This window comes from Eptatretus burgeri, chromosome 9 (assembly GCF_056783735.1).
Source record: "Eptatretus burgeri isolate ZD-2024b chromosome 9, Ebu_testis_v1, whole genome shotgun sequence".
Taxonomy (NCBI): Eukaryota; Metazoa; Chordata; class Myxini; order Myxiniformes; family Myxinidae; genus Eptatretus; species Eptatretus burgeri.
In genome coordinates this window covers 46,050,111-46,073,239 of record NC_140969.1, presented here as the reverse complement: position 1 = coordinate 46,073,239, position 23,129 = coordinate 46,050,111, and the positions used below count along the sequence as shown (strand labels likewise).

Below are 23,129 nucleotides of genomic sequence, written 5' to 3'. Positions count from 1 at the left end.
AATATCCGAGGGTTAACCTGTCTGCTTCATAATAATAAAAAAACGCTCGACTGTCCAGGCTGGCGGTGTTAACCGCCCGTCATCACAATTTGGGTGGGGTGGGGGGGATTAACCTTGGCTGCCAGAGCCGTGACAATATTGTGACACAAAAATGAACTGATTCGACTTCAGCATCAAGAGGTCAAAGGTCAGATGTCATGCCAGGTAAAAATGTTATTGCGGTTGGGATTTGAACTAAACCAAGTGCATGTGCCATGAAGCATATGTACAGATTCGATATTGAGGTCGAATCTGAGCGAGTTGTGAAATAACACCTGATATCTGAGCCGTTTGCCGTATTAACGTGTTTTCTGAAGTACCGAGGTAAATTTTTTTTTTTCCACCCCACACACGCAGCTTTTAGTGTAGTAGATAGTAGAAAAATCGTGCAAATTATGATACAAGCATCAAATTTGGCATTTCTGTTCTGCAGGGCTTTCTGATAAAATCTGCCCAATTGGCCATTTGAAAATCCAAGATGACAGCCATCTTGAAAAATGGCTGCCAAATTAGCCTCCCGAAGTTGACTTTTTGCTTAGAAGTATTTGTAGTTGTCCGATTTGCATGATCTAAGTATGGATTCCTATGTTTTCAATCCTGCTGGAGTGGATTTTCCTGTTTTCAAAGCCCCATGGCACACTTTTTCTGATTTTGCACATTTGTTTATGATTTTAATAGGTTTGCATGACTTAACATGTATGTAGTCGTAGCTACTTATGCATGGAGTGTAGGGGTGTAGTGTTAGAGGTAGTACCTTTGTTTCAGCAGTCAGCCACATCCCTTGGATGGACTACTGGCACTGGTCCTCATCACTGGCCCAACTCTCATCTATGGCTCCAAGAAGTTGCTAGTACATGGCATCGGCCACACCCTGGTAAACCGCGTTGGCTCGAGGGCAAAACTATATGAGGGTAGTACACAGAAGGTCTCTGCGTGTGATGGAAGTCACTTATCAATGCCCTACCTCCACGCACTTCAAAGATATTTGATGACTATGCCAAAGAAGACATCATCCCAAAGGTGGGATCCTATGGTTCCAGGTACGAGATGGTGGATGTAGCGTTTGATGTGTACAAGAAGTCAAGTCTGAAGTCCGAGGCAAGGTCTCCACCTCTTCCTCTCCACCTCTCCGCCTCTTCCTCTCCGCCTCTTCCTCTCCGCCTCTTCCTCTCCGCCTCTTCCTCTCCGCCTCTTCCTCTCCGCCTCTTCCTCTCCGCCTCTTCCTCTCCGCCTCTTCCTCTCCGCCTCTTCCTCTCCGCCTCTTCCTCTCCGCCTCTTCCTCTCCGCCTCTTCCTCTCCGCCTCTTCCTCTCCGCCTCTTCCTCTCCGCCTCTTCCTCTCCGCCTCTGCCTCTCCGCCTCTGCCTCTCCGCCTCTTCCTCTCCGCCTCTGCCTCTCCGCCTCTGCCTCTCCGCCTCTCCCGCATCGCCTCTCCGCCTCTCCCGCATCGCCTCTCCGCCTCTCCCGCATCGCCTCTCCGCCTCTCCCGCATCGCCTCTCCGCCTCTCCCGCATCGCCTCTCCGCCTCTCCCGCATCGCCTCTCCGCCTCTCCCGCATCGCCTCTCCGCCTCTCCCGCATCGCCTCTCCGCCTCTCCCGCATCGCCTCTCCGCCTCTCCCGCATCGCCTCTCCGCCTCTCCCGCATCGCCTCTCCGCCTCTCCCGCATCGCCTCTCCGCCTCTCCCGCATCGCCTCTCCGCCTCTCCCGCATCGCCTCTCCGCCTCTCCCGCATCGCCTCTCCGCCTCTCCCGCATCGCCTCTCCGCCTCTCCCGCATCGCCTCTCCGCCTCTCCCGCATCGCCTCTCCGCCTCTCCCGCATCGCCTCTCCGCCTCTCCCGCATCGCCTCTCCGCCTCTCCCGCATCGCCTCTCCCGCATCACCTCTCCACCTCTCCCCTCTCCCGCATCACCTCTCCCCTCTCCCCTCTCCCGCATCACCTCTCCCCTCTCCCGCATCGCCTCTCCCCTCTCCCGCATCGCCTCTCCCCTCTCCCGCATCGCCTCTCCCCTCTCCCGCATCGCCTCTCCCCTCTCCCGCATCGCCTCTCCCCCTCTCCCGCATCGCCTCTCCCCCTCTCCCGCATCGCCTCTCCCCCTCTCCCGCATCGCCTCTCCCCTCTCCCGCATCGCCTCTCCGCCTCTCCCGCATCGCCTCTCCGCCTCTCCCGCATCGCCTCTCCGCCTCTCCCGCATCGCCTCTCCGCCTCTCCCGCATCTCCTCTCCCGCATCACCTCTCCACCTCTCCCCTCTCCCGCATCACCTCTCCCCTCTCCCCCTCTCCCGCATCACCTCTCCCCCTCTCCCCCTCTCCCGCATCACCTCTCCCCCTCTCCCGCATCACCTCTCCCCTCTCCCGCATCACCTCTCCCCTCTCCCGCATCACCTCTCCCTCTCCCGCATCACCTCTCCCCTCTCCCGCATCACCTCTCCCCCTCTCCCGCATCACCTCTCCCCCTCTCCCGCATCACCTCTCCCCTCTCCCGCATCACCTCTCCCCTCTCCCGCATCACCTCTCCCCCTCTCCCGCATCACCTCTCCCCCTCTCCCGCATCACCTCTCCCCCTCTCCCGCATCACCTCTCCCCCTCTCCCGCATCACCTCTCCCCCTCTCCCGCATCACCTCTCCCCCTCTCCCGCATCACCTCTCCCCCTCTCCCGCATCACCTCTCCCCCTCTCCCGCATCACCTCTCCCCCTCTCCCGCATCACCTCTCCCCTCTCCCGCATCACCTCTCCCCTCTCCCGCATCACCTCTCCCCTCTCCCGCATCACCTCTCCCCCTCTCCCGCATCACCTCTCCCCTCTCCCGCATCACCTCTCCCCCTCTCCCGCATCACCTCTCCCCCTCTCCCGCATCACCTCTCCCCTCTCCCGCATCACCTCTCCCCCTCTCCCGCATCACCTCTCCCCCTCTCCCGCATCACCTCTCCCCCTCTCCCGCATCACCTCTCCCCTCTCCCGCATCACCTCTCCCCCTCTCCCGCATCACCTCTCCCCCTCTCCCGCATCACCTCTCCCCCTCTCCCGCATCACCTCTCCCCCTCTCCCGCATCACCTCTCCCCTCTCCCGCATCACCTCTCCCCCTCTCCCGCATCACCTCTCCCCCTCTCCCGCATCACCTCTCCCCCTCTCCCGCATCACCTCTCCCCCTCTCCCGCATCACCTCTCCCCTCTCCCGCATCACCTCTCCCCCTCTCCCGCATCACCTCTCCCCCTCTCCCGCATCACCTCTCCCCCTCTCCCGCATCACCTCTCCCCCTCTCCCGCATCACCTCTCCCCCTCTCCCGCATCACCTCTCCCCCTCTCCCGCATCACCTCTCCCCCTCTCCCGCATCACCTCTCCCCCTCTCCCGCATCACCTCTCCCCCTCTCCCGCATCACCTCTCCCCCTCTCCCGCATCACCTCTCCCCCTCTCCCGCATCACCTCTCCCCCTCTCCCGCATCACCTCTCCCCCTCTCCCGCATCACCTCTCCCCCTCTCCCGCATCACCTCTCCCCCTCTCCCGCATCACCTCTCCCCCTCTCCCGCATCACCTCTCCCCCTCTCCCGCATCACCTCTCCCCCTCTCCCGCATCACCTCTCCCCTCTCCCGCATCACCTCTCCCCCTCTCCCGCATCACCTCTCCCCCTCTCCCGCATCACCTCTCCCCTCTCCCGCATCACCTCTCCCCCTCTCCCGCATCACCTCTCCCCCTCTCCCGCGTCACCTCTCCCCCTCTCCCGCATCACCTCTCCCCCTCTCCCGCATCACCTCTCCCCCTCTCCCGCATCACCTCTCCCCCTCTCCCGCATCACCTCTCCCCTCTCCCGCATCACCTCTCCCCCTCTCCCGCATCACCTCTCCCCTCTCCCGCATCACCTCTCCCCCTCTCCCGCATCACCTCTCCCCCTCTCCCGCATCACCTCTCCCCCTCTCCCGCATCACCTCTCCCCTCTCCCGCATCACCTCTCCCCCTCTCCCGCATCACCTCTCCCCTCTCCCGCATCACCTCTCCCCCTCTCCCGCATCACCTCTCCCCTCTCCCGCATCACCTCTCCCCCTCTCCCGCATCACCTCTCCCCCTCTCCCGCATCACCTCTCCCCCTCTCCCGCATCACCTCTCCCCTCTCCCGCATCACCTCTCCCCCTCTCCCGCATCACCTCTCCCCCTCTCCCGCATCACCTCTCCCCTCTCCCGCATCACCTCTCCCCTCTCCCGCATCACCTCTCCCCCTCTCCCGCATCACCTCTCCCCCTCTCCCGCATCACCTCTCCGCCTCTCCCGCATCCCCTCACCGCCTCTCCCGCATCCCCTCTCCGCCTCTCCCGCATCACCTCTCCGCCTCTCCCGCATCACCTCTCCGCCTCTCCCGCATCACCTCTCCGCCTCTCCCGCATCACCTCTCCGCCTCTCCCGCATCACCTCTCCGCCTCTCCCGCATCACCTCTCCGCCTCTCCCGCATCACCTCTCCGCCTCTCCCGCATCACCTCTCCGCCTCTCCCGCATCACCTCTCCGCCTCTCCCGCATCCTCCACCTCTACATCTCTCCCACTTCCTCCACCTCTACATCTCTCCCACTTCCTCCACCTCTACATCTCTTCCACTTCCTCCACCTCTACCTCTACATCTCTTCCACTTCCTCCACCTCTACCTCTACATCTCTTCCACTTCCTCCACCTCTACCTCTACATCTCTTCCACTTCCTCCACCTCTACCTCTACATCTCTTCCACTTCCTCCACCTCTACCTCTACATCTCTTCCACTTCCTCCACCTCTACCTCTACATCTCTTCCACTTCCTCCACCTCTACCTCTACATCTCTTCCACTTCCTCCACCTCTACCTCTACATCTCTTCCACTTCCTCCACCTCTACCTCTACATCTCTTCCACTTCCTCCACCTCTACCTCTACATCTCTTCCACTACCTCCACCTCTACCTCTACATCTCTTCCACTTCCTCCACCTCTACCTCTACATCTCTTCCACTTCCTCCACCTCTACCTCTACATCTCTTCCACTTCCTCCACCTCTACCTCTACATCTCTTCCACTTCCTCCACCTCTACCTCTACATCTCTTCCACTTCCTCCACCTCTACCTCTACATCTCTTCCACTTCCTCCACCTCTACCTCTACATCTCTTCCACTTCCTCCACCTCTACCTCTACATCTCTTCCACTTCCTCCACCTCTACCTCTACATCTCTTCCACTTCCTCCACCTCTACCTCTACATCTCTTCCACTTCCTCCACCTCTACCTCTACATCTCTTCCACTTCCTCCACCTCTACCTCTACATCTCTTCCACTTCCTCCACCTCTACCTCTACATCTCTTCCACTTCCTCCACCTCTACCTCTACATCTCTTCCACTTCCTCCACCTCTACCTCTACATCTCTTCCACTTCCTCCACCTCTACCTCTACATCTCTTCCACTTCCTCCACCTCTACCTCTACATCTCTTCCACTTCCTCCACCTCTACCTCTACATCTCTTCCACTTCCTCCACCTCTACCTCTACATCTCTTCCACTTCCTCCACCTCTACCTCTACATCTCTTCCACTTCCTCCACCTCTACCTCAACATCTCTTCCACTTCCGCCACCTCTACCTCTACATCTCTTCCACATCCTCCACCTCTACCTCTACATCTCTTCCACTTCCTCCACCTCTACCTCTACATCTCTTCCACTTCCTCCACCTCTACCTCTACATCTCTTCCACTTCCTCCACCTCTACCTCTACATCTCTTCCACTTCCTCTACCTCTACCTCTACATCTCTTCCACTTCCTCTACCTCTACATCCCTGCCACTCCCTCCACCTCTACCTCTACATCCCTGCCACTTCCTCTACCTCTACCTCTACATCTCTTCCACTTCCTCTACCTCTACATCCCTGCCACTCCCTCCACCTCTACCTCTACATCCCTGCCACTCCCTCAACAGCAACATCTCTTCCTCTACCTCTACCACTACCTCAACATCTCTTCCTCTACCTCTACCACTACCTCAACATCTCTTCCTCTACCCCTACCTCAACATCTCTTCCTCTACCTCTACCTCAACATCGACATCTCTTCCTCTCCCTCTACCACTACCTCAACATCTCTTCTTCTACCTCTACCTCCACCACTACCTCAACATCTCTTCCACTACCTCTACATCTCTTCCACTACCGCTTCCTCTACCTCTCCAGCTCTTCCTCTTCCTCTACCTCTCCTCTCTGATCCATTCAAAGCTGCGTGCCAATTCTCAACCACAGTTTCGCCTCAGACCTTCATTCCGCTCACCAAACTATACCATGCTCACCACAACCACTTCAAACGACTAATACAAATCTCCACAATTCGCATTTACAGATGTGACGTTTATTCATCATTTCATTCATTTCATTCAAGGAACTTCAATTTCGTCCCCACGACGCCACGTGGAAATCCTCTCTCACTACAAACGCCACGTGGAAATCCTCTCTCACAACAAACGCCACGTGGAAATCCTCTCTCACAACAAACGCCACGTGGAAATCCTCTCTCACAACAAACGCCACGTGGAAATCCTCTCTCACTACAAACGCCACGTGGAAATCCTCTCTCACTACAAACGCCACGTGGAAATCCTCTCTCACTACAAACGCCACGTGGAAATCCTCTCTCACTACAAACGCCACGTGGAAATCCTCTCTCACTACAAACGCCACGTGGAAATCCTCTCTCACTACAAACGCCACGTGGAAATCCTCTCTCACTACAAACGCCACGTGGAAATCCTCTCTCACTACAAACGCCACGTGGAAATCCTCTCTCACTACAAACGCCACGTGGAAATCCTCTCTCACTACAAACGCCACGTGGAAATCCTCTCTCACTACAAACGCCACGTGGAAATCCTCTCTCACTACAAACGCCACAACATGTTCGCACTACTCTACAACCGCTGCGACTGCCACATGGTCATCAAACTCTCACCATAGCCTTGAAGGACACAGAGGAGATGTAGGTTGGGTTATTTGGGGGCAGAATTTGAAGCACGAACGTGCACTGGAACTCGTTTAGGGACCTGCAGGTGATGTAGGGATTTCCCTACAATTCCACATTTTGATGAAGACCAGAGCTCGTCCAAGGACCATGGCCGCATGAAAAACTTGGAGCTCCAACACATGGCAAGGTACGCGAGCAACTGAGCCATTTTTCGCGTTCGGGGCCTGGGAGGACTTGGCTACGACCGCTATGGTCCAATGGGAAGGGTGATTTCGCTAACAGCCCTGTTTGATTAGATTTTTGGCTCCTCCCCTCATCTGGGCTCATAAAAGGAGTGAATGCAGCTCCTTCAGGGATGGACACAGCAGAGCGGAGCAGATCTGCGTGTGGTTGGAGGGCAGATCGTCAGGAATGGGGAGAGGACGAGCCGGAGCAGCACGCGCCAGACATTGGAGCTCGGTGAGGAGGACAAGCATCGGCGCAGAGTGAGAGGCGCCGCGAATCCGTGTGACGAAGCGTGGGGTCACGCGTTGCTGCCATGAGGGGGAGCTGCTCCATTCCAATCAATGCTCATTAGATTACAGACACTACCTCACCTCTCACTGTCGCATGCAGATTCTTTCACAAATAGGGGTCTTTCTTCTCACGCCTCTCCCTCTCCTTCTCCCGTGGATGCACTAAAGGGCAATTAACATGGGCAAAGGCCAACTGTTCTTTTCAGGGCAGGAACTAAAAGAGCAAACCAAACTGACTTGCGCCTCACATTTTTCCTCTTGCAGGTCACACCCCCCACGTTGCATTGCACTCTCACCTCACACTCTAACACCCTAGACACCCCCAGTATTCCTCCGAGACTCCCTTTTCCTTAGCGTTCTGGGCTGCTCTTGTCTGCCGTCTGTGCCAGGTATTGAGAGGTCGTTATTCCTCATGTGTGAGTGTGAGTGTAGTATGATGATGATGATGATGATGATGATGATGATGATGACACCTGTGTAAGAACTAAGGGGATAACTCTGCTCTGTCTCCTTTTGTACTATTGTTTGTGTTTTGCTGCACCCCAAAAATTCCTTCCTTTCCCTGCTGTACATTGCAATAAACCCATTTACTGCACCACATAACTTTCCCTGAATTATGGTTTTATAAAAATGTTGTTTATAAATGTTCCAAGCTCGTTATTTTCTTTTCCTCCATTGGTCCAGCATGGCTCGCACCCCAGTTGAGCCAGGACATTATTCCCCAAGAATCTGTTTCAGAGCCGGTGTGTACTTTGCAGCTCTGCTCGGCTGCACCTAATCCGGTAGGTCATCTGAGTAACACAAGTATGTACCGAGGGTGTGATTCCCGATAAGGTCACGTATCCTGAAGTAAATGGTTGTTAGACGGAGGACCCTAAATCACGTGGTCAAGTTATTGGCATTTGCGGTCGATAATTCGCGATCCGTCGTGACACTAAGTCATTTGTGTGTGACAGTCTGCGATTTTAGTGAGTCCTGAGAGGAACCCAAGACAGCCCCTTCCTCGTGGTTCCCCTGTGACGCTGGGTCCCCAACAAGGGTTTTATATAAAGGCATTTGCCTTGGAAATGCTCGGTCGCATCGAGGATGACGAAGATTACTTGAAAAGGTCATGTTCACAGACGAAGCTTGCTTTCATGTATCGGGGAAGGTTAACTGGCACAATGTGAGGATCTGGGGCTATGAAAACCCCCACGTGGTGATTGAACCCATGTGTGACAGGCCGAATCTGCATCTGCATGATTATTAGTGGGATACAAAACTCAAACTGTTCAGCTTGGTGGAGGTATGCGCTCCACTGAGTGCACTTCTAGTTCTCTTACGATTACTTGTGAGCAGGAAGATCGGAAGATTTCACCCCCCCCCCCCACGCCTGAACTAATTTGGTGTTTTACTCTTGATGCTCACTGTCACTTGAAAAATCATGGTTGGCCACTCTTATTTTATTGTGCATTTGTTTTTTAAGGCCTGGAGGAGAGCTAAATCCTGGAGAGGATGAGGTGGAAGGATTGAAACGGCTTCTGGCAGAGGTAATATATTGCAACTTAATTTGATTTTGTGGGAAACTGAGCTGTCGTGCTTCTTGTGAGAATTAGATTATATTTAACTTCATTCTGCCAATCCTTCCTTGTACAACTCTCCCATCTTCTGTTTTGATACACCTGTGCTTCACTTTGGGGGAAGTCCTGGACAAGTAGATCAGTGGTCAAGAAATGAAATGCTTTCTTTCAGATTCTTGGTCGGCAAGATGGTGTCCATCAGGACTGGATCATTGAAGATTGTATTAGCAACTGGTGGAGACCAAACTTTGAACAACCTCAGGTCTGTTAGCCTATCTTATTTTGTGTTCACTTGGCTGTTGCTTAACTCAGTTATGTTTTATATTTTTTAACTCGTACTCATTCAAAGATTAGAGTGGTTTTGTTTGTCATTCCCAGTCAGGAGGATGATCAATGGCTTAATGTAGGTGTTGCTTTTACCTGCAGCAATCGTCTTGTTGAATTAAATGGAGCACATTATTATGTAGTTTTGGAATATAGACCTAAAAAAAAAATAGAAAAAAAATTAACTGCAGTTTAGCTCCTTTGGTCCAAAATGTGAATAACCACCTCTTGCTTACATTCTGCAGTACCCTTATATTCCTGCACATATCACAAAGCCCAAGGAACACAAAAAGCTTTTTCTTGTGCAGCTACCAGAAAAAGGTAAGGCGGTGAGATGATAATAATAATAATAATAATAATAATAAAGTGTCTGTCCATATTATGGTGCAAAACGCTTCATTAATGCGAGTCAAGAAAAGACCATTGGTGTTTGGCACAGTTCAACAGTTGTTAATGAATCTGAAAAATTTTGTGAAACCATAGATGTTGTGTGGCTTTTTAAAATGGAATGGGAAAGGGGATTCCCACCTGCAAGCAGATGAATTGACTCACTAGGGTGGCAGTTTATAGTCACATTGGGAATTTAAATCTAACAGCTCGAAGCCGAGCCCACAACCTCTGAGATATCCTATTAGCACTTTGGGAGGCACACTTACTGTGTTTTATTTATTTATTTTTAAATCCCCCTATGCATTGTCTTTATTGCAAGGGATCACCGCTTTCGAAACTCGATGGCTGATCATAAAATGCAAATTGAAAAACACGTGCTGGTTTCTGTGTTCAGTTTGTCACATGCTGGCTTTACTTGCCAGGTCACGATAGAGTTCAAAGGAAACTAAAAATCAACTACTCGGCTTATTTTTGTATCTCTTCAAATGTCTCCACATTTTTAATACTAAATTGCTATTAAAGATGTAGAATTGGGAAAGAAATGTACCGTTAAAAAACTTAAGTTGGTAAGTACATTTCTAGTTTAATACATAAAATGAAACCGGTGTACGGTGTTGCTAGTTTTCTAACAGTACACACCTGTGAAGTCAAAATGGGCAACTATCAGCATCGGTAGGAGCTGATCAACATCTCTTATTGTACTAGCATATGCAAACCTCAACATCCCTTGCTAATGTCTCTATCTCTATATCTCTCCTCTCTCTATATCTCTCCTCTCTCTATATCTCTCCTCTCTCTATATCTCTCCTCTCTCTCTATATCTCTCCTCTCTCTATATCTCTCCTCTCTCTATATCTCTCCTCTCTCTCTATATCTCTCCTCTCTCTCTATATCTCTCCTCTCTCTCTATATCTCTCTCTCTTGATTTGAGCTTTAACACCTCATTAAAGGCTTCATCTTTATGAACAGGATTATTTTGAGTAAATATCCATGCTTTATTGTGTGGTGGTGCCATTTTGCAGGGGGAAAAGGGCCTCCAAATGCCAACTCTCAGGTAATACTAGGAATGGGCGGAGAGTTGCCATGGGAGGAGACACTCGACCAATTGGCAAGATCAAGTGTAGTCCAATCAGAACCCAGATAGGAGGGGTGGGATTGTTGACCCGATTAGCGGAGGGGTGGTGCGTATAGGGTTAACGTTTAACGTATAGCTTGTGGGGGGGGTATACAGTAGGGTTCTGATATGTACTGTTGGAAAACTAATAACATCGCGCACCTGTTTCATTCTATGTACTAAACATAGAATTGGGAAAGAGGTTTGTATTTGTTGGTTTTCTTTCCTTTCAAAGTTTTTCTTCCTGCAATGCCATAAATGTAATGATTGGCTGCATGGATTTTTATCTTGCCAAAACGAAGTTTTTGCAAGATATGTTAGTCAGCTTGTATGTTTTTTGTTTTTTGTTTTTTTTTGTCTATAATCACGTATAAAAAATTCTGCAGAGCACAGTTACCATTGGAAATTTTTGTAACTTCGCATATCAGAGGCCTATAGAGGTCCCTTTCAGTGCACAAAATTTTGAAGGCCAAGGTCAAAGGTCAAGGTCACTTTGCCGCAAATCAGGGGAGTCGACGAAACCCTTATTTTGTTGAGTAATTTTGATCGGATCGTCTTCAAACTTCATGGGAATATAGTTCATGGTCTGGCGCTCAGCTGATTAATATTTGGTGGCGATTGGCCTTGACCTTCATGGTTAGCGCCTCAGGTCAAACGTATTTGACCCCAAGGTCAAATTTTCAAGTTTTAGGAACCATATCGTGTAGTACCTTAAATTGAACACCTCGATGAATGCTTTCTAGATATGTCAAGCTTGAGACATTATGACGTCATTTGATGACGTTATGAGGCAAAAGCATATTTTTCATGGTTACTCTGTGGAACGATTCTCATCGGAATCTCTCGTAGACAGATATTCCTCAAGGAGTCGCTCCTGGTAGATTCACCTCTGTTTACCTCAGTGTGACCTTAAAGAAGTCACACGTGGTCACCTTTTGGCAAGATATGGGTCACCTGCGGGTGATATTGGTTTTTATTTTTTTTTATCTTCCATATTTATTAGTCCCCTTCCGGTTTCAACAGAGAGGACTGCAGGTTTACTCTGTCCATCCCACCTGTGGGTTTTTCCAACTCCCCCCCCCACCCCCATGCCCTTTAACATGTTCAACTGAAACTTGGTACGTAGCTTTAGTATGATAAGTTGCAGAACAAGTTTGAGTTTTAGGGTTTCATCAATTTTTCAGTTATGCCCTATTTAGACTTAGAAAATATCACATATTACACACCAGCAAATGTAACTTGTCGCTTTGCTGACGGGAATGGAGAGATAGAAGCCATAAAGGGTTGGGGGGGGGTGGGGGTTGAAGGTGGGGAGAGTGACACCACCAAACATCGCTATACACTCCAGGAGATGGGTGGGAGCGAGTAGTGGAGGGGGATTTGGAGGTATGTGTGTGGGGAGGGAGGGGAAGATTGAGAGGATGCCAAGAGTATGCAAAGCTGTCAAGGCAAAGGGTGGCTATGTTAAAGAATCTAAAATCTAAAACATATTTTGATTTGTTTAACTCTTTTTGGTTACTACATAATTCCATTTCAGTTCTGTGTTGTTCATAATGTGTTATTTCAGTTCTGATATCTTCACTATTATTCTACAATGTAGAAAATAGTAAAAGTAAAGAAAAACCCTTGAATAAGTCGGTTTGTCCAAAGTGTGTGTGTGCGTGCGTTAATGTTGCAGTTCTGTGAAACCGCATGCCTCGAAGGCAATGGCACCCAACATAGTGATCCCCATGCAGTTATCTCATTGGTCTTCGTGTAGTCAGACCTTCCCCTCATGTCTAATGGGTTAACGGGACGAAGTGCATTGTGTGGGTCTCGTAGTTCGGTCAACCTATATCTCTATCTTCCATTCTATTCTGATTTCCATTCCAACCCTTTCCTTTTGGCCATGGTACAAATCAAATCGAGCAAGCAAACAAACACCCGTGCGGCCTCCCATGGATTGAAAGCAACAAACTTCCTCCACTATAAACACTGTCCGGCGTGTGCATGGTGTACCCTTTCATTCAAATCTGCATGCCAATTTCTAATGGCATCTCACCTAGCTCATTAAAAACTCACCATCTTGACCACCAACACCTCCCGCACACAGGAAAAATATTCCCCGCCTCCTCATACCTCTGTATCGATACAATTCGTCACTAAACAGAGGCGTGCTGCATGGCTTAAGGTACTCAGACCGTGTGAGGCAGAGACAAGTAGTGGGTGTTAACAGCACCAACCACATCTCACTAGGGATGCCCCGAATGGGCACGCGGGGTTATGACCCTCGTCCAGTCGCCAGTACGGGAGGGGGTCACAGGAAAAGCAGTCCGGGAGTTCGGTACGGAACTCCGGGCTGTCACGCCGGATGTGCTAATGAGACCGCTTCCGGTCCCAGGAGCCTGGCAGGGCATGGCTCGGACCGCTGTGTCCCAATAGAGAAGCGGGATTCAGGTCACTTCGGGTGGTCACCCCACCCTTCGCCTGGGGCTTATAAAAGGTGGATCGCGGAGCTGTCCACCCTGTTTTTCTCCTGTCTGCCTCGCTCTGTCTTTGCCTCTCTGCTTTGCCCTCTACTTCACTGCTCCTCGTTATCCGCACATCTCTGGATCTACACTCGTGGTTGGTGTGCGACAGACGTTCCTCTGGGACCAGTGCAGAGCACACGTTTCCACGAGCCCGGAAAAGTGACGAAGCAGGAGAAAATGCACCGACTCTTGAGGTGGGAACGCTCAAGCGGAGCGTCCCACAGAGATACACGCTACACTCAGACCTACCCGTATGCACGACTAGGCAAGGAATCTCTTGCCTCGTGTATCTTCTCTGCTCTCTATCTTTCCACCCCTGTATCTCATACCCTGTGGATGCACAAAAGCGCATCCTACTGATTCGCAATCAGTTTCCTCTGGCACGTTTTAAGGTATTGTTAAAACATTTTTTAAGGTCCTTGAGTAGTAAAGCTGAGCACTCTATCTTGAGATTCATTGTAAAGTTTGCAGCATGGAGCTGAATAACTGAGGAAGCTTGAGTGGTATGCCATAAAACAGATAGTATTTCTTTCTACTGCCAGGAAAACTGAAATTATTTTGCATTTGATATGAAAGCTGACACTGAGAAGCAAAGTACAAGATATAGAAATATGCAACTCGTGCAAAAGAAAAAAAATGTAATGAAATTAAAAGATAAGTTGGACTGGATGTGCATCATACACAAACTGCCATGAGCCTGAATATGAGAAGGTGCTCAACTGGACAAGCTGCATGGTTCCGCTGGTCATTAATTTGCACAACCTTTGGTTTGTCCAGTCGATCAAGACCGGCCGCACTCTGCGTCAATTTCCCTTTGTTGCGAGTCACCAAACAAAGGTTATTTGATCGATTTATTCAATTGGAAGTCAGGCATAGTTTATTCATGATACAATACTCAAACACACTGATTATGGCACTGTACAAAGCAAAAGGTGGCTGGCCCCTCTCTCTGTTCTTCCCTTCTGTTTTACCACTTGCTTTTCTGCTCATGACCATATCTAAAAGAGCTCGTAAATACGAGTTTATTCCATATGGAGCTGGTGATAGAAACCGCTTGTTACTGTGAGAAGGCTCCACATTCAGAAGCATCCAGAAATTTCCCAAACACTCGCAATCTTTTCAAAAGCTGCAAAGTCTAAATTTAATATTCGTACTTGTTACATTTCGACTCTATTCTACATTTACACTTGAAATCTAACCTCAACAAACATTACAAAGGCATAGCCAGTCACTGTGATAAAGTATTTGTGATTGTCCACTTCGTAGGCAATTTTTCCAACAGTTGCTTTGAGCGTTATATGTGGGATAAGCCCACAAATTAATTATTTTACCTGAATAATAATAACTGGAGTGAAGTCGAGGATCGCCATCACAAATCCACATGCTTCTCACCTAAAGAAAAGCAAAGCAAAGTTGAAAGGTGGAAAAAAAATGTTCTACCAGGAAAGGCACACTATCAAATTTTGAGTAAAACTTTTTTTTGTTGTTGTTTGGTTTTGACCGCTGTGACCCAAAGTCCCCACCCCCTGAGGCATGAACCAGGGGTCAAATCCAAAAAATCGTTCCACATTTTGTGTGTCCCACAATGTTGGTTACATATATGTCTCATTTTAAAATGTGCCTGTAATTGCATTTTTTTGGTATTTGACCTTTTGACACTACTCTTGTCCCTTTGTTCCATGTGGTGATCATAACGACCAAGTTTGAATTTCTGCCCAACCAATTCAGAGGAGATAGATCGAAAGATTGTCTATCTATCTATCTGACGGACAGACGAAGCAGATTAAAATACCCCCTCCCCCCCCACTTTTCTTCTTTTTTTATTTGTTTCAAAAAGTGTGGGGATAATGATAACATTTATATTGTGCCTTTTGCCATTGTACCAAGGGGCTGAATAGCACCCTATCATCTGCATTGAGGAAAGCATGTTCCAAATTTCCAAGAAGGTCTCCCACAATTTACCAGAAGCCCCAATCCATTTGGTACGTCCACTCTGTGTACTTGCTCTTCCACGAGCCTCGACTATGTATGCAAAAAAAACCCCCATTGATGTCACATCCTTGTTGCTCACATTTCTGTACATTTGAAGTGCTCACTAGTCAGAGTGACTCCGATCATTTGTTTTGTCAAGAAAGAAGTGGATTTGGTGGGTTTTTTTTAATGTAATTTTAATCGCTTGAAAAGTAAAAATGATGTTATTATGTTAACATTCACCTGGGATTAACACTAGTGTGTGCAGCTTTTGCTGTCAGGTCAGGTATGGGAGCAAGTGCCAGAACAGCGCGTCGCTGCGTCCACTTTCCGCCGGTACTCCAGCGGCCTCCGTCTGGCCATCCCCCAGGCAGATGCCAGGCCCATCTCCTTGAGATGATGGTCAACCTGCTGCAACCACGAGGCACGTGGTCGGCCCACTGGCCTCCTCCACTCATGAGACTCCCTCGCTGAGAGAATCTGGTGAGCAGGATCAGCGTCAGGAAAACGAGCCACATGTCCATACAGCCGCACCTGACGCTCGCGGACTATGCAGGTAACAAATCTCATCCGAGTCTCTCTCAGCAACCGCTCGTTGGACACAAAATCCGACTAGCGTTAGCCAAGGATTCTCCGAAGAGACCTGGTACCAAAGGAATTAAGTCTCCATCTCAGATCCTTGGTCAGAGTCCAAGTCTCGCATCCATAGAGCAAGACTGGAAGTACCAAGGACCTGAAGACTCGGACTTTCGTCCTCCCGCACAGGTACCGGCAGCGCCACACCCCATGATCCAGTGAATCCATGACTCCCCAGGCCCGACCCAGACGTCTATTGACCTCTGACTCGCAGCCAGCAGAGACATGAATATCACTGCCAAGGTAAGTGAATCTCTCCACACCCTCAACATCCTCACCACAAACAGACACAGACAGGACAGCAGCATCCAAGATGTCACCGAAAGCCTGGGTCTTAGTTTTGATCCAAGAAACCCGTAATCCAAGCGGCTCCGACTCCTCATTCAGCACCTTGAGGGCCCCCAAAAGGATATCTAAAGTCTCTGCAAAGATGACTGCATCATCTGCAAAATCAAGGTCCGAGATCTTGACATTCCCAAACGATGCATTGCAGCTTGATCTCTCCGACATCCTCCCTAAAATCCAGTCCATACAAGTGCTGAAAAGTGTGGGGGCCAGTACACACCCCTGACGAACTCCAATAACAACTGGAAATAAGTCAGAGATGGTACCACCACACTTCACAGCACTCTCGGTACCAGAGTAGAGTTCAGACATCAGATCGATCAGTTTTGGTGGCACCCCACGAAGACCAAGAATCCTCCAGAGGACATCCCGATTCACTGAATCGAACGCTTTACAGAGATCAACATCGGCTGCAAGCAGCCCCGGCCGAAACTCTCGTCTGCGTTCGGTGAGGACACTAAGAGCAAGGATACGGTCAATCTTTGACCTCTTTGGTGTAAAGCCTGACTGCTCTGGACGCTGGTGCTCAAGCAGATGGTGGCGAACCCTATCACGAATTATCCGAGCAAAGACCTTGCCCCGTTTCAACTGGTTCACCGCAGCCCGTGTTTCCACAAGCGAAGGTGGATCACAGTTGATTCGAGCGTCAGCAACAGGGATTGTAACACCCTTGACGTCCAACTCGACAGCTGGGAGATCAGCCTGGTACAACCGCTCAAAGCAACCGGCCCAGCGGGCCTTCACTTCAGACTCCTCTGTCAAGAGCCTACCACTCTGCTCTAACTGCATTGCTCCGAGGGATGGGCTTGGATGAATGCAATGCGCGAATTCCCCTGTAAGCGGGACGAGAATCACCTGTCCACAGGTGATGCTCTACCCCCTCACAGATTCCTCGCACATAGGCCTCCTTGTCCACCCTCAGTGCACGTACAGTTTTACGCCTCAGCTCCCTGAACAGCTCAGCTCTGCCATTCAGCCTGGCCCTGCGACTCTGGTCAATGGTATCCAGTGTCCCTTGAGAGACAAAATTCTTCTTTGCCCTACGGTGAGTTCCAAAACATCCAGCGGCAACATCAAGGACGGTTGTCTTGAAGGTGCTCCACAACTCTTCAGGACCCCCCAAAGCACCCAGAACCCCCCAAGTGTCCACTCAGCCTGTTCGTAAACTCCTCAGCTACTCTCTCATCCCTGAGCTTGCCAACATCCAGCCTAGGCTGGGATGGTACCATTCTCCAGGATTTAAGGTGCAGCTTTAGAGTTGATACAACAAGCCTGTGGGCAGTATTGAGGAACTGAGCACTCCGGTAGACCGTGCAGTTCTGGATCATCCTCCAACGACCGTCAATGAGGACATGGTCAATCTCCTTTGCCACACCGCCAGCGTTGGAATACCAAGTCCAGCGATGAGCTTGTGGGCGCTGAAACCATCAACCAGCCACCCTAATTCCATGACTTCTTGCAAAGTCAAGGAACTTAGTGCTATTCTGGTTTATAGTTCCTGACCGATGGGGACCAACACACACCTCATAACCATCCCTATCAGTTCCAGTCAATGCATTGAAATCCCCCAAGACAAGAAGTGTGTCTCGTCTGGGGCACTGATCAACCACAGACTCGAGCGTGGCGTAGAATGCATCCTTCACGGTGAGATCACTCGCCTCAGTCGGAGCATAAACAGAGACCAGGGAAATGACACCTAAGGAGTGACGAATCCTTAATTTCATAATACGCTTGTTGACCGGTGTTACCTCTTTTATCATTGGGGTCAGCTTATTGGACGCAGCTACAGCAACTCCTTGGGTATGGTGACCATCAGAGCGACCAGACCAATAATAGGTGTAACCACCCACCATTATCTCGCCGCAATCCGGTCTCCGAACCTCAGAGAGAGCTGCAATCCCAATGTCCAAACGCTTGAGCTCAGATGGTAACAGAGACAGGTGATCATCCTCTCTTAGGGATAGGACATTCCAGGCACCCACCCGAAGGGACCGCCTCAGGTTAACCCAAGGAGATCGCCGTCTGGTGGACGACACCTCAGCACCACTCCGACACACTCTCCCGCGATCTGACCCAGGGATGTTACCCCGTGGTTTCCCTCCTATCATCAAAGATTGGGGGTCCCGAAGGCTTTGCCCCAATTCCGTCATCCGGTGACCTGCCCTGCGAAGGGAAGCTGCACAGGAGGTACTCCCTCGGAGTGAGTTTTCAGATTTTTTGCGTTTTTGTGTTTTGCGGAATGAAGGGTTTTACGGTGGCCGGAGTGCAAATCCTGCCACCAACCTCCTAAGAAAAAAGTAACCCAACTGCAGGACGTCCGCATACACAGTTGGGCACTAGATATGGATGGCCGTTGGCTCACAAGGAGCTCCTCCGCCCTTTGACAGGTTTTGTTTTTAATCCTGCTGGGTGTCCATATCCAAACACCCTCCTCACCAGAAAACCTGGTGGAGGTGACGGTTTAGTCGCCGACAACCCGACCATGGAACAGGTTAGTACAGGTTTACATGGTACCTGGAGCAGGTCACAGATCTAACCTGACCTGACAACTATTTGCTGTCAAATATAATGCAAACGTGTTCATCACATTTAGATCGCCTGGGATTTTCAGATAAATCTCCTTGACATATAGTCAGCTTGATTATCATAACCTTGTGGGACTTGGGGAAAATATGAATTTTGAAAATGATATCACACATTTGCTATCAAATATTGATACTCAGCCTTTCTTGAGCGGCTTCAATTTCCTTTTTTGGCTATATATATATATATATATATATATATATATATATATATATATATATATATATTTTTTTTTTTTTTTCACCACTTTTACAAAATCATAAAATTGTACCTTTTGTTCATTTTAATAAAACAAAACTGCAAATTCACATTGAGCAATTTTAAGTTGCCTTGCAGTGATCTGTCAGACAGTTTTGGTGCTACTCCAGCAGTCTCATTCCTACGATTACATTGGGTGATTTATGATTGCCTTCCCACTGGTAGCCAGGGCAGAAATTTGGAATTTTGCCCTTTTGTATGAGCGATAAACCTCACCTGAGGTTTCGTCCACCATGGGACGTGTGGGAGTTGTGGGAGTTTGTTACTCTTCGTCAAAACGCATGGTGGGATCTTTTACAGCCACAAGTTCATGCTAGCAGATGGGTTCCTGGCTTCACATACATTCAAGGAATGCATCATCACTGTGATGTAACACCTTGCCTGTAAAGCCCCAATGTGATCGTTTACAAACAGACTCGGAATTGAACCTGCACCACACTACCCAAAGGCAAGTGAGCCATCCACTGTTTGCTATCGTGTTGGGCAATTTTGGCTTGCACAAGTAGAATCTTGATACTTGTAACGTATACCAACTATTTGTCTGTTGTCTTTGTTTGTTAGTGTTACAAGGTTTAAGGGAAGAGGTGATACAAAAACAACATTCAGAACAGACGGTACAAACTCTACCGACCATTTACCAAATGCTGTAAAATCTATCTTTAAAAAAAAAAAATTGTGAACTTCTTTTAAAATAGAGATGGGATCTCTCTCTATCTCCCTCAGCATTATTTGCTGTGCCGAAGAATTACAAGCTTGTGGCTGCACCTCTGTTTGAGTTGTATGACAATGCATCAGGTTATGGTCCCGTCATCTCCAGTCTGCCACAACTATTGAGCAGGTAATTGGTTGCTGTTTCCTTAAAAGTGTATCACAAGGTTACTTTTGTTCCCAACATTTTAAGCTCAACCAAAGTTCACAAAACAGTCGATCAAAATTTTTCTTCAGATGATTTTGTTCATGCCTGCAGCATCCTCCATTTTCATGTGAGATGAAAGAAAAAGGATTATTTCATATTTTGGGATGACATTTGTGCCTTAGGCCTAAGTCACATTTGCTCTACGGTGGCCGTACGCCCTCTGAATTTACAGAAACGTGCGGTGGCCGCAGAGTTTCTGAGGTGGCCTCAGGGTAGCCCTACGCCGTATGGCTATATTTTACAGGCCGTAAGGTCGCCGTGGAATTATAATGCGGAGTTATAACTTTTTTTTTTCATTTCTACGTTCGCCATAGCAATTCGACAAGCTGAAAAAAAAAACTGGTTAAAAAAAAAATTAACCCATTCGTTACCGTCTGTCTGGCCGCACGTTCGCCTTAGGGCCCCCCTGCGGTCGCCTTGCGGGCACCTTGCGTCTGCCTTAAATTCTATGGCCACTGCAGGAACGCCCTAAGGTCACCGTGCGACATCAAATCAAAGACCGTACGGCAACCCCACGTTTTCGGTCTCCACAATTTATAAATACGCCGTGCAGCTCCCCGAAAAATAAAAACATATGTGACTGCTACATTGTGTGACCGTGGAAATACTGCGGGCGCCGTATAATTGCTAGTGGCCGTAGATTTTGGAGACCCCACGGCCGCCGTGGCAAATGTGACGTAGGCCTTGCTGTGCAGTTTTGGGTATGCAGTCATTCATTACCACTGCTTTAGATGTGTTCCATTGGTCATCTTTCAAAGTTCTGAGCAATGCTATTGGTCATCATTTCAAGGTTCATTTGACAAATAAATATAAATGCAATGGGAACTTTTAGAAATAGTCGCTGCAGAATTTCCTCAGTGTAATGTATTTTTTTGATTTTTCTCATCCTGATGGTCTCCTTGCATTTATTGTCATGCTTTTTTTTCATACAAGATCAAGGCTCATGGAAGAGTAATGTGACAGATGATTAAAAAAAAGCAAGGAACTGGCAGTTGGACACAAGCCTGGAAATGAACCAATAGGAAAAGAAAGGAGATGATGAGAGGAGGAAACAGGAAGAGGGTTGGGTTAGTTTAGGTTAGAGTGGGTATAAAAGGTTGTGGGTAGGGATGCGGATGATCCTTGATATTAAATTCTCTCTTTTTGCCCATCCAGGTTTAACTTCATTTACAATTGAAAGTCCAAGTGGTGAGCCCGTATGGTGACCTCAATCTGCAGGTGGAATGTGAAAACTTCCAAGGTCTCCAGAATGAGCCACTTTCATCCTGTTTTATCCATCCTTTGAAGGAAGACAGGACTCACATCTGAGTGGTCACTGTCAAAGGAATTTTATTTTTAAACAAGTCTTGGTTAATTTGTTTGTCGTATGAAGGGCATTTTCTCTTGTCTGGATGAACAATGTAATTGGATAGTCAGTTTTTGGGATTTTATCATCATTTTGTGATGGTTGAAATGGTGAATTGAGAATGGAAATAGCACACCAGCATTGGTTGTTTGTGCTGCCTGCTTCACCTTAATTTTTTTTCCATGTAGATTTCAACTCCTTTTAGTTGCATTCATTGGTGAGATGTGCTCTTTGATACTGAAAGTCAAAAAAATTTTTTTATTGAAACTTCTGAAATGCTTCATTGCTCTCAACATAAAGCAGTGTTTTTATATTCGAGTGCTTATATACATTTTATTTTTTTATTTTTATTTTTTAATTCCTGCAAAACGCACTGCCTGCTCTGCACCTCCAAAACATGTATTACATGTTTGTGTGTTTTTGTTTTTCCATTGGTTAATTTATTTATCTGATTGGTTAATTGGACACATCTTTGTATCATTCAATCACTAGTATGATCATCGAGTGCGAAAACTGCATTTTTCAGATTGTGTGCGAAAATCGAGTCATATTCTTGACGTTTCACAGAAAGATGTAAACTCTGCACAAGCGATGCATACTCGGATATTATAGAGCTGGTTATGCATTGGCACGTTTTTTTTTTTTTTTTTTTTTTTTTTTTTTTTTTTTGAGGTTACATTTCATTATGCAGTGTTTCTTTTCTTTCAAATGAGTTGGGGGGTCCAAGTATCTATTTGAAGCCTTGAGTGAGGATTTTTTTTTTTTACATTGAATTTTGCTCTAACTAGGTGGTAACCCATGTGAATGGACCAGAATTATTTGCTTATTTTCTACCTTATTTAATTTTTGGAGTTATCACTTGTGTATTCCGATGTTCAGAAGGTCTGTTGGAGCGTTGGTGCTCCTGAAGCAGTTTCTTGGCCAGGATTGTACAGGTGGTTTGCCATTTCCTTCCCTGCAGTAGTTAGGGCAGGAATTTTGTGATGGTGTCTGCAATCGCTTGCCTACTCTTTGTGAAGGACACCATGGAATCTATTGTCCATCAAATAATGCTGGCAGACAGGACCCCCAGTTTAACGTCCATCCGAGGGATGGCACGCACATTGATGAAACACCCGGATGACAGTTTATAGTTGGGGCAAGATTCAAACCCAAACCAGACAGGGTGGAGGTAAGTGTGCATATCTCTGCCATCCTGTATCCCCAGTTGTAGTCATTAATGAGGCCGAGTCCATTTATTCCTAATATGTTAAACACCCTGCAACCTGTATCCCACATGTTGCGCTTATGAATTCGTACCACACTTGGTCTTTGAAACTTTCGGGGTTTTTTTTTTTTTTTGTCCAAGTGAAAGAGATTTAGCCAGATTCACAAAGGAGAGAACATTAAAATGGGGTTTATAGGGATTTTTTTTTTTGTTTAAGACAACAATTCAGAATTAACATTCCCAATGAGGACCTGTTCCCTACAACATGCATTTAAAGAATATTTTTTCCAGTTCTTGATAAGTCTTGAATTGTGTGGAAGTCCTTGGCATTTTGCAAAATTTAAGAGGTTTAATTCCTATCTCTTACCACCATTCTGTTGATATGTGAAACACCCTGCAACCCATGCTTAGAGAAAAGACTTGGATCACTGGCTGCATTTTCCATGCAATCAT

The 23,129-nt window shown here is 48.3% G+C and overlaps 1 protein-coding gene across 2 annotated transcripts in view; it reads left to right on the top strand.

Moving 5' to 3' along the window:
* Nucleotides 1–22,061, top strand: part of NUDT21 (nudix hydrolase 21) — a 29,788-nt gene extending 7,727 nt beyond the window's left edge. For both annotated transcript variants that reach the window (XM_085895037.1, XM_085895036.1), the window contains exons 3-7: nucleotides 8,984–9,047; nucleotides 9,250–9,339; nucleotides 9,647–9,722; nucleotides 19,932–20,046; nucleotides 21,280–22,061. In XM_085895037.1, the coding sequence (XP_085751163.1) occupies nucleotides 8,984–9,047; nucleotides 9,250–9,339; nucleotides 9,647–9,722; nucleotides 19,932–20,046; nucleotides 21,280–21,301 (367 nt within the window). In that variant the 3' untranslated portion in view covers nucleotides 21,302–22,061. The remainder of the gene's footprint in view (nucleotides 1–8,983; nucleotides 9,048–9,249; nucleotides 9,340–9,646; nucleotides 9,723–19,931; nucleotides 20,047–21,279) is intronic.
* Nucleotides 22,062–23,129: the final 1,068 nt, after the last annotated feature.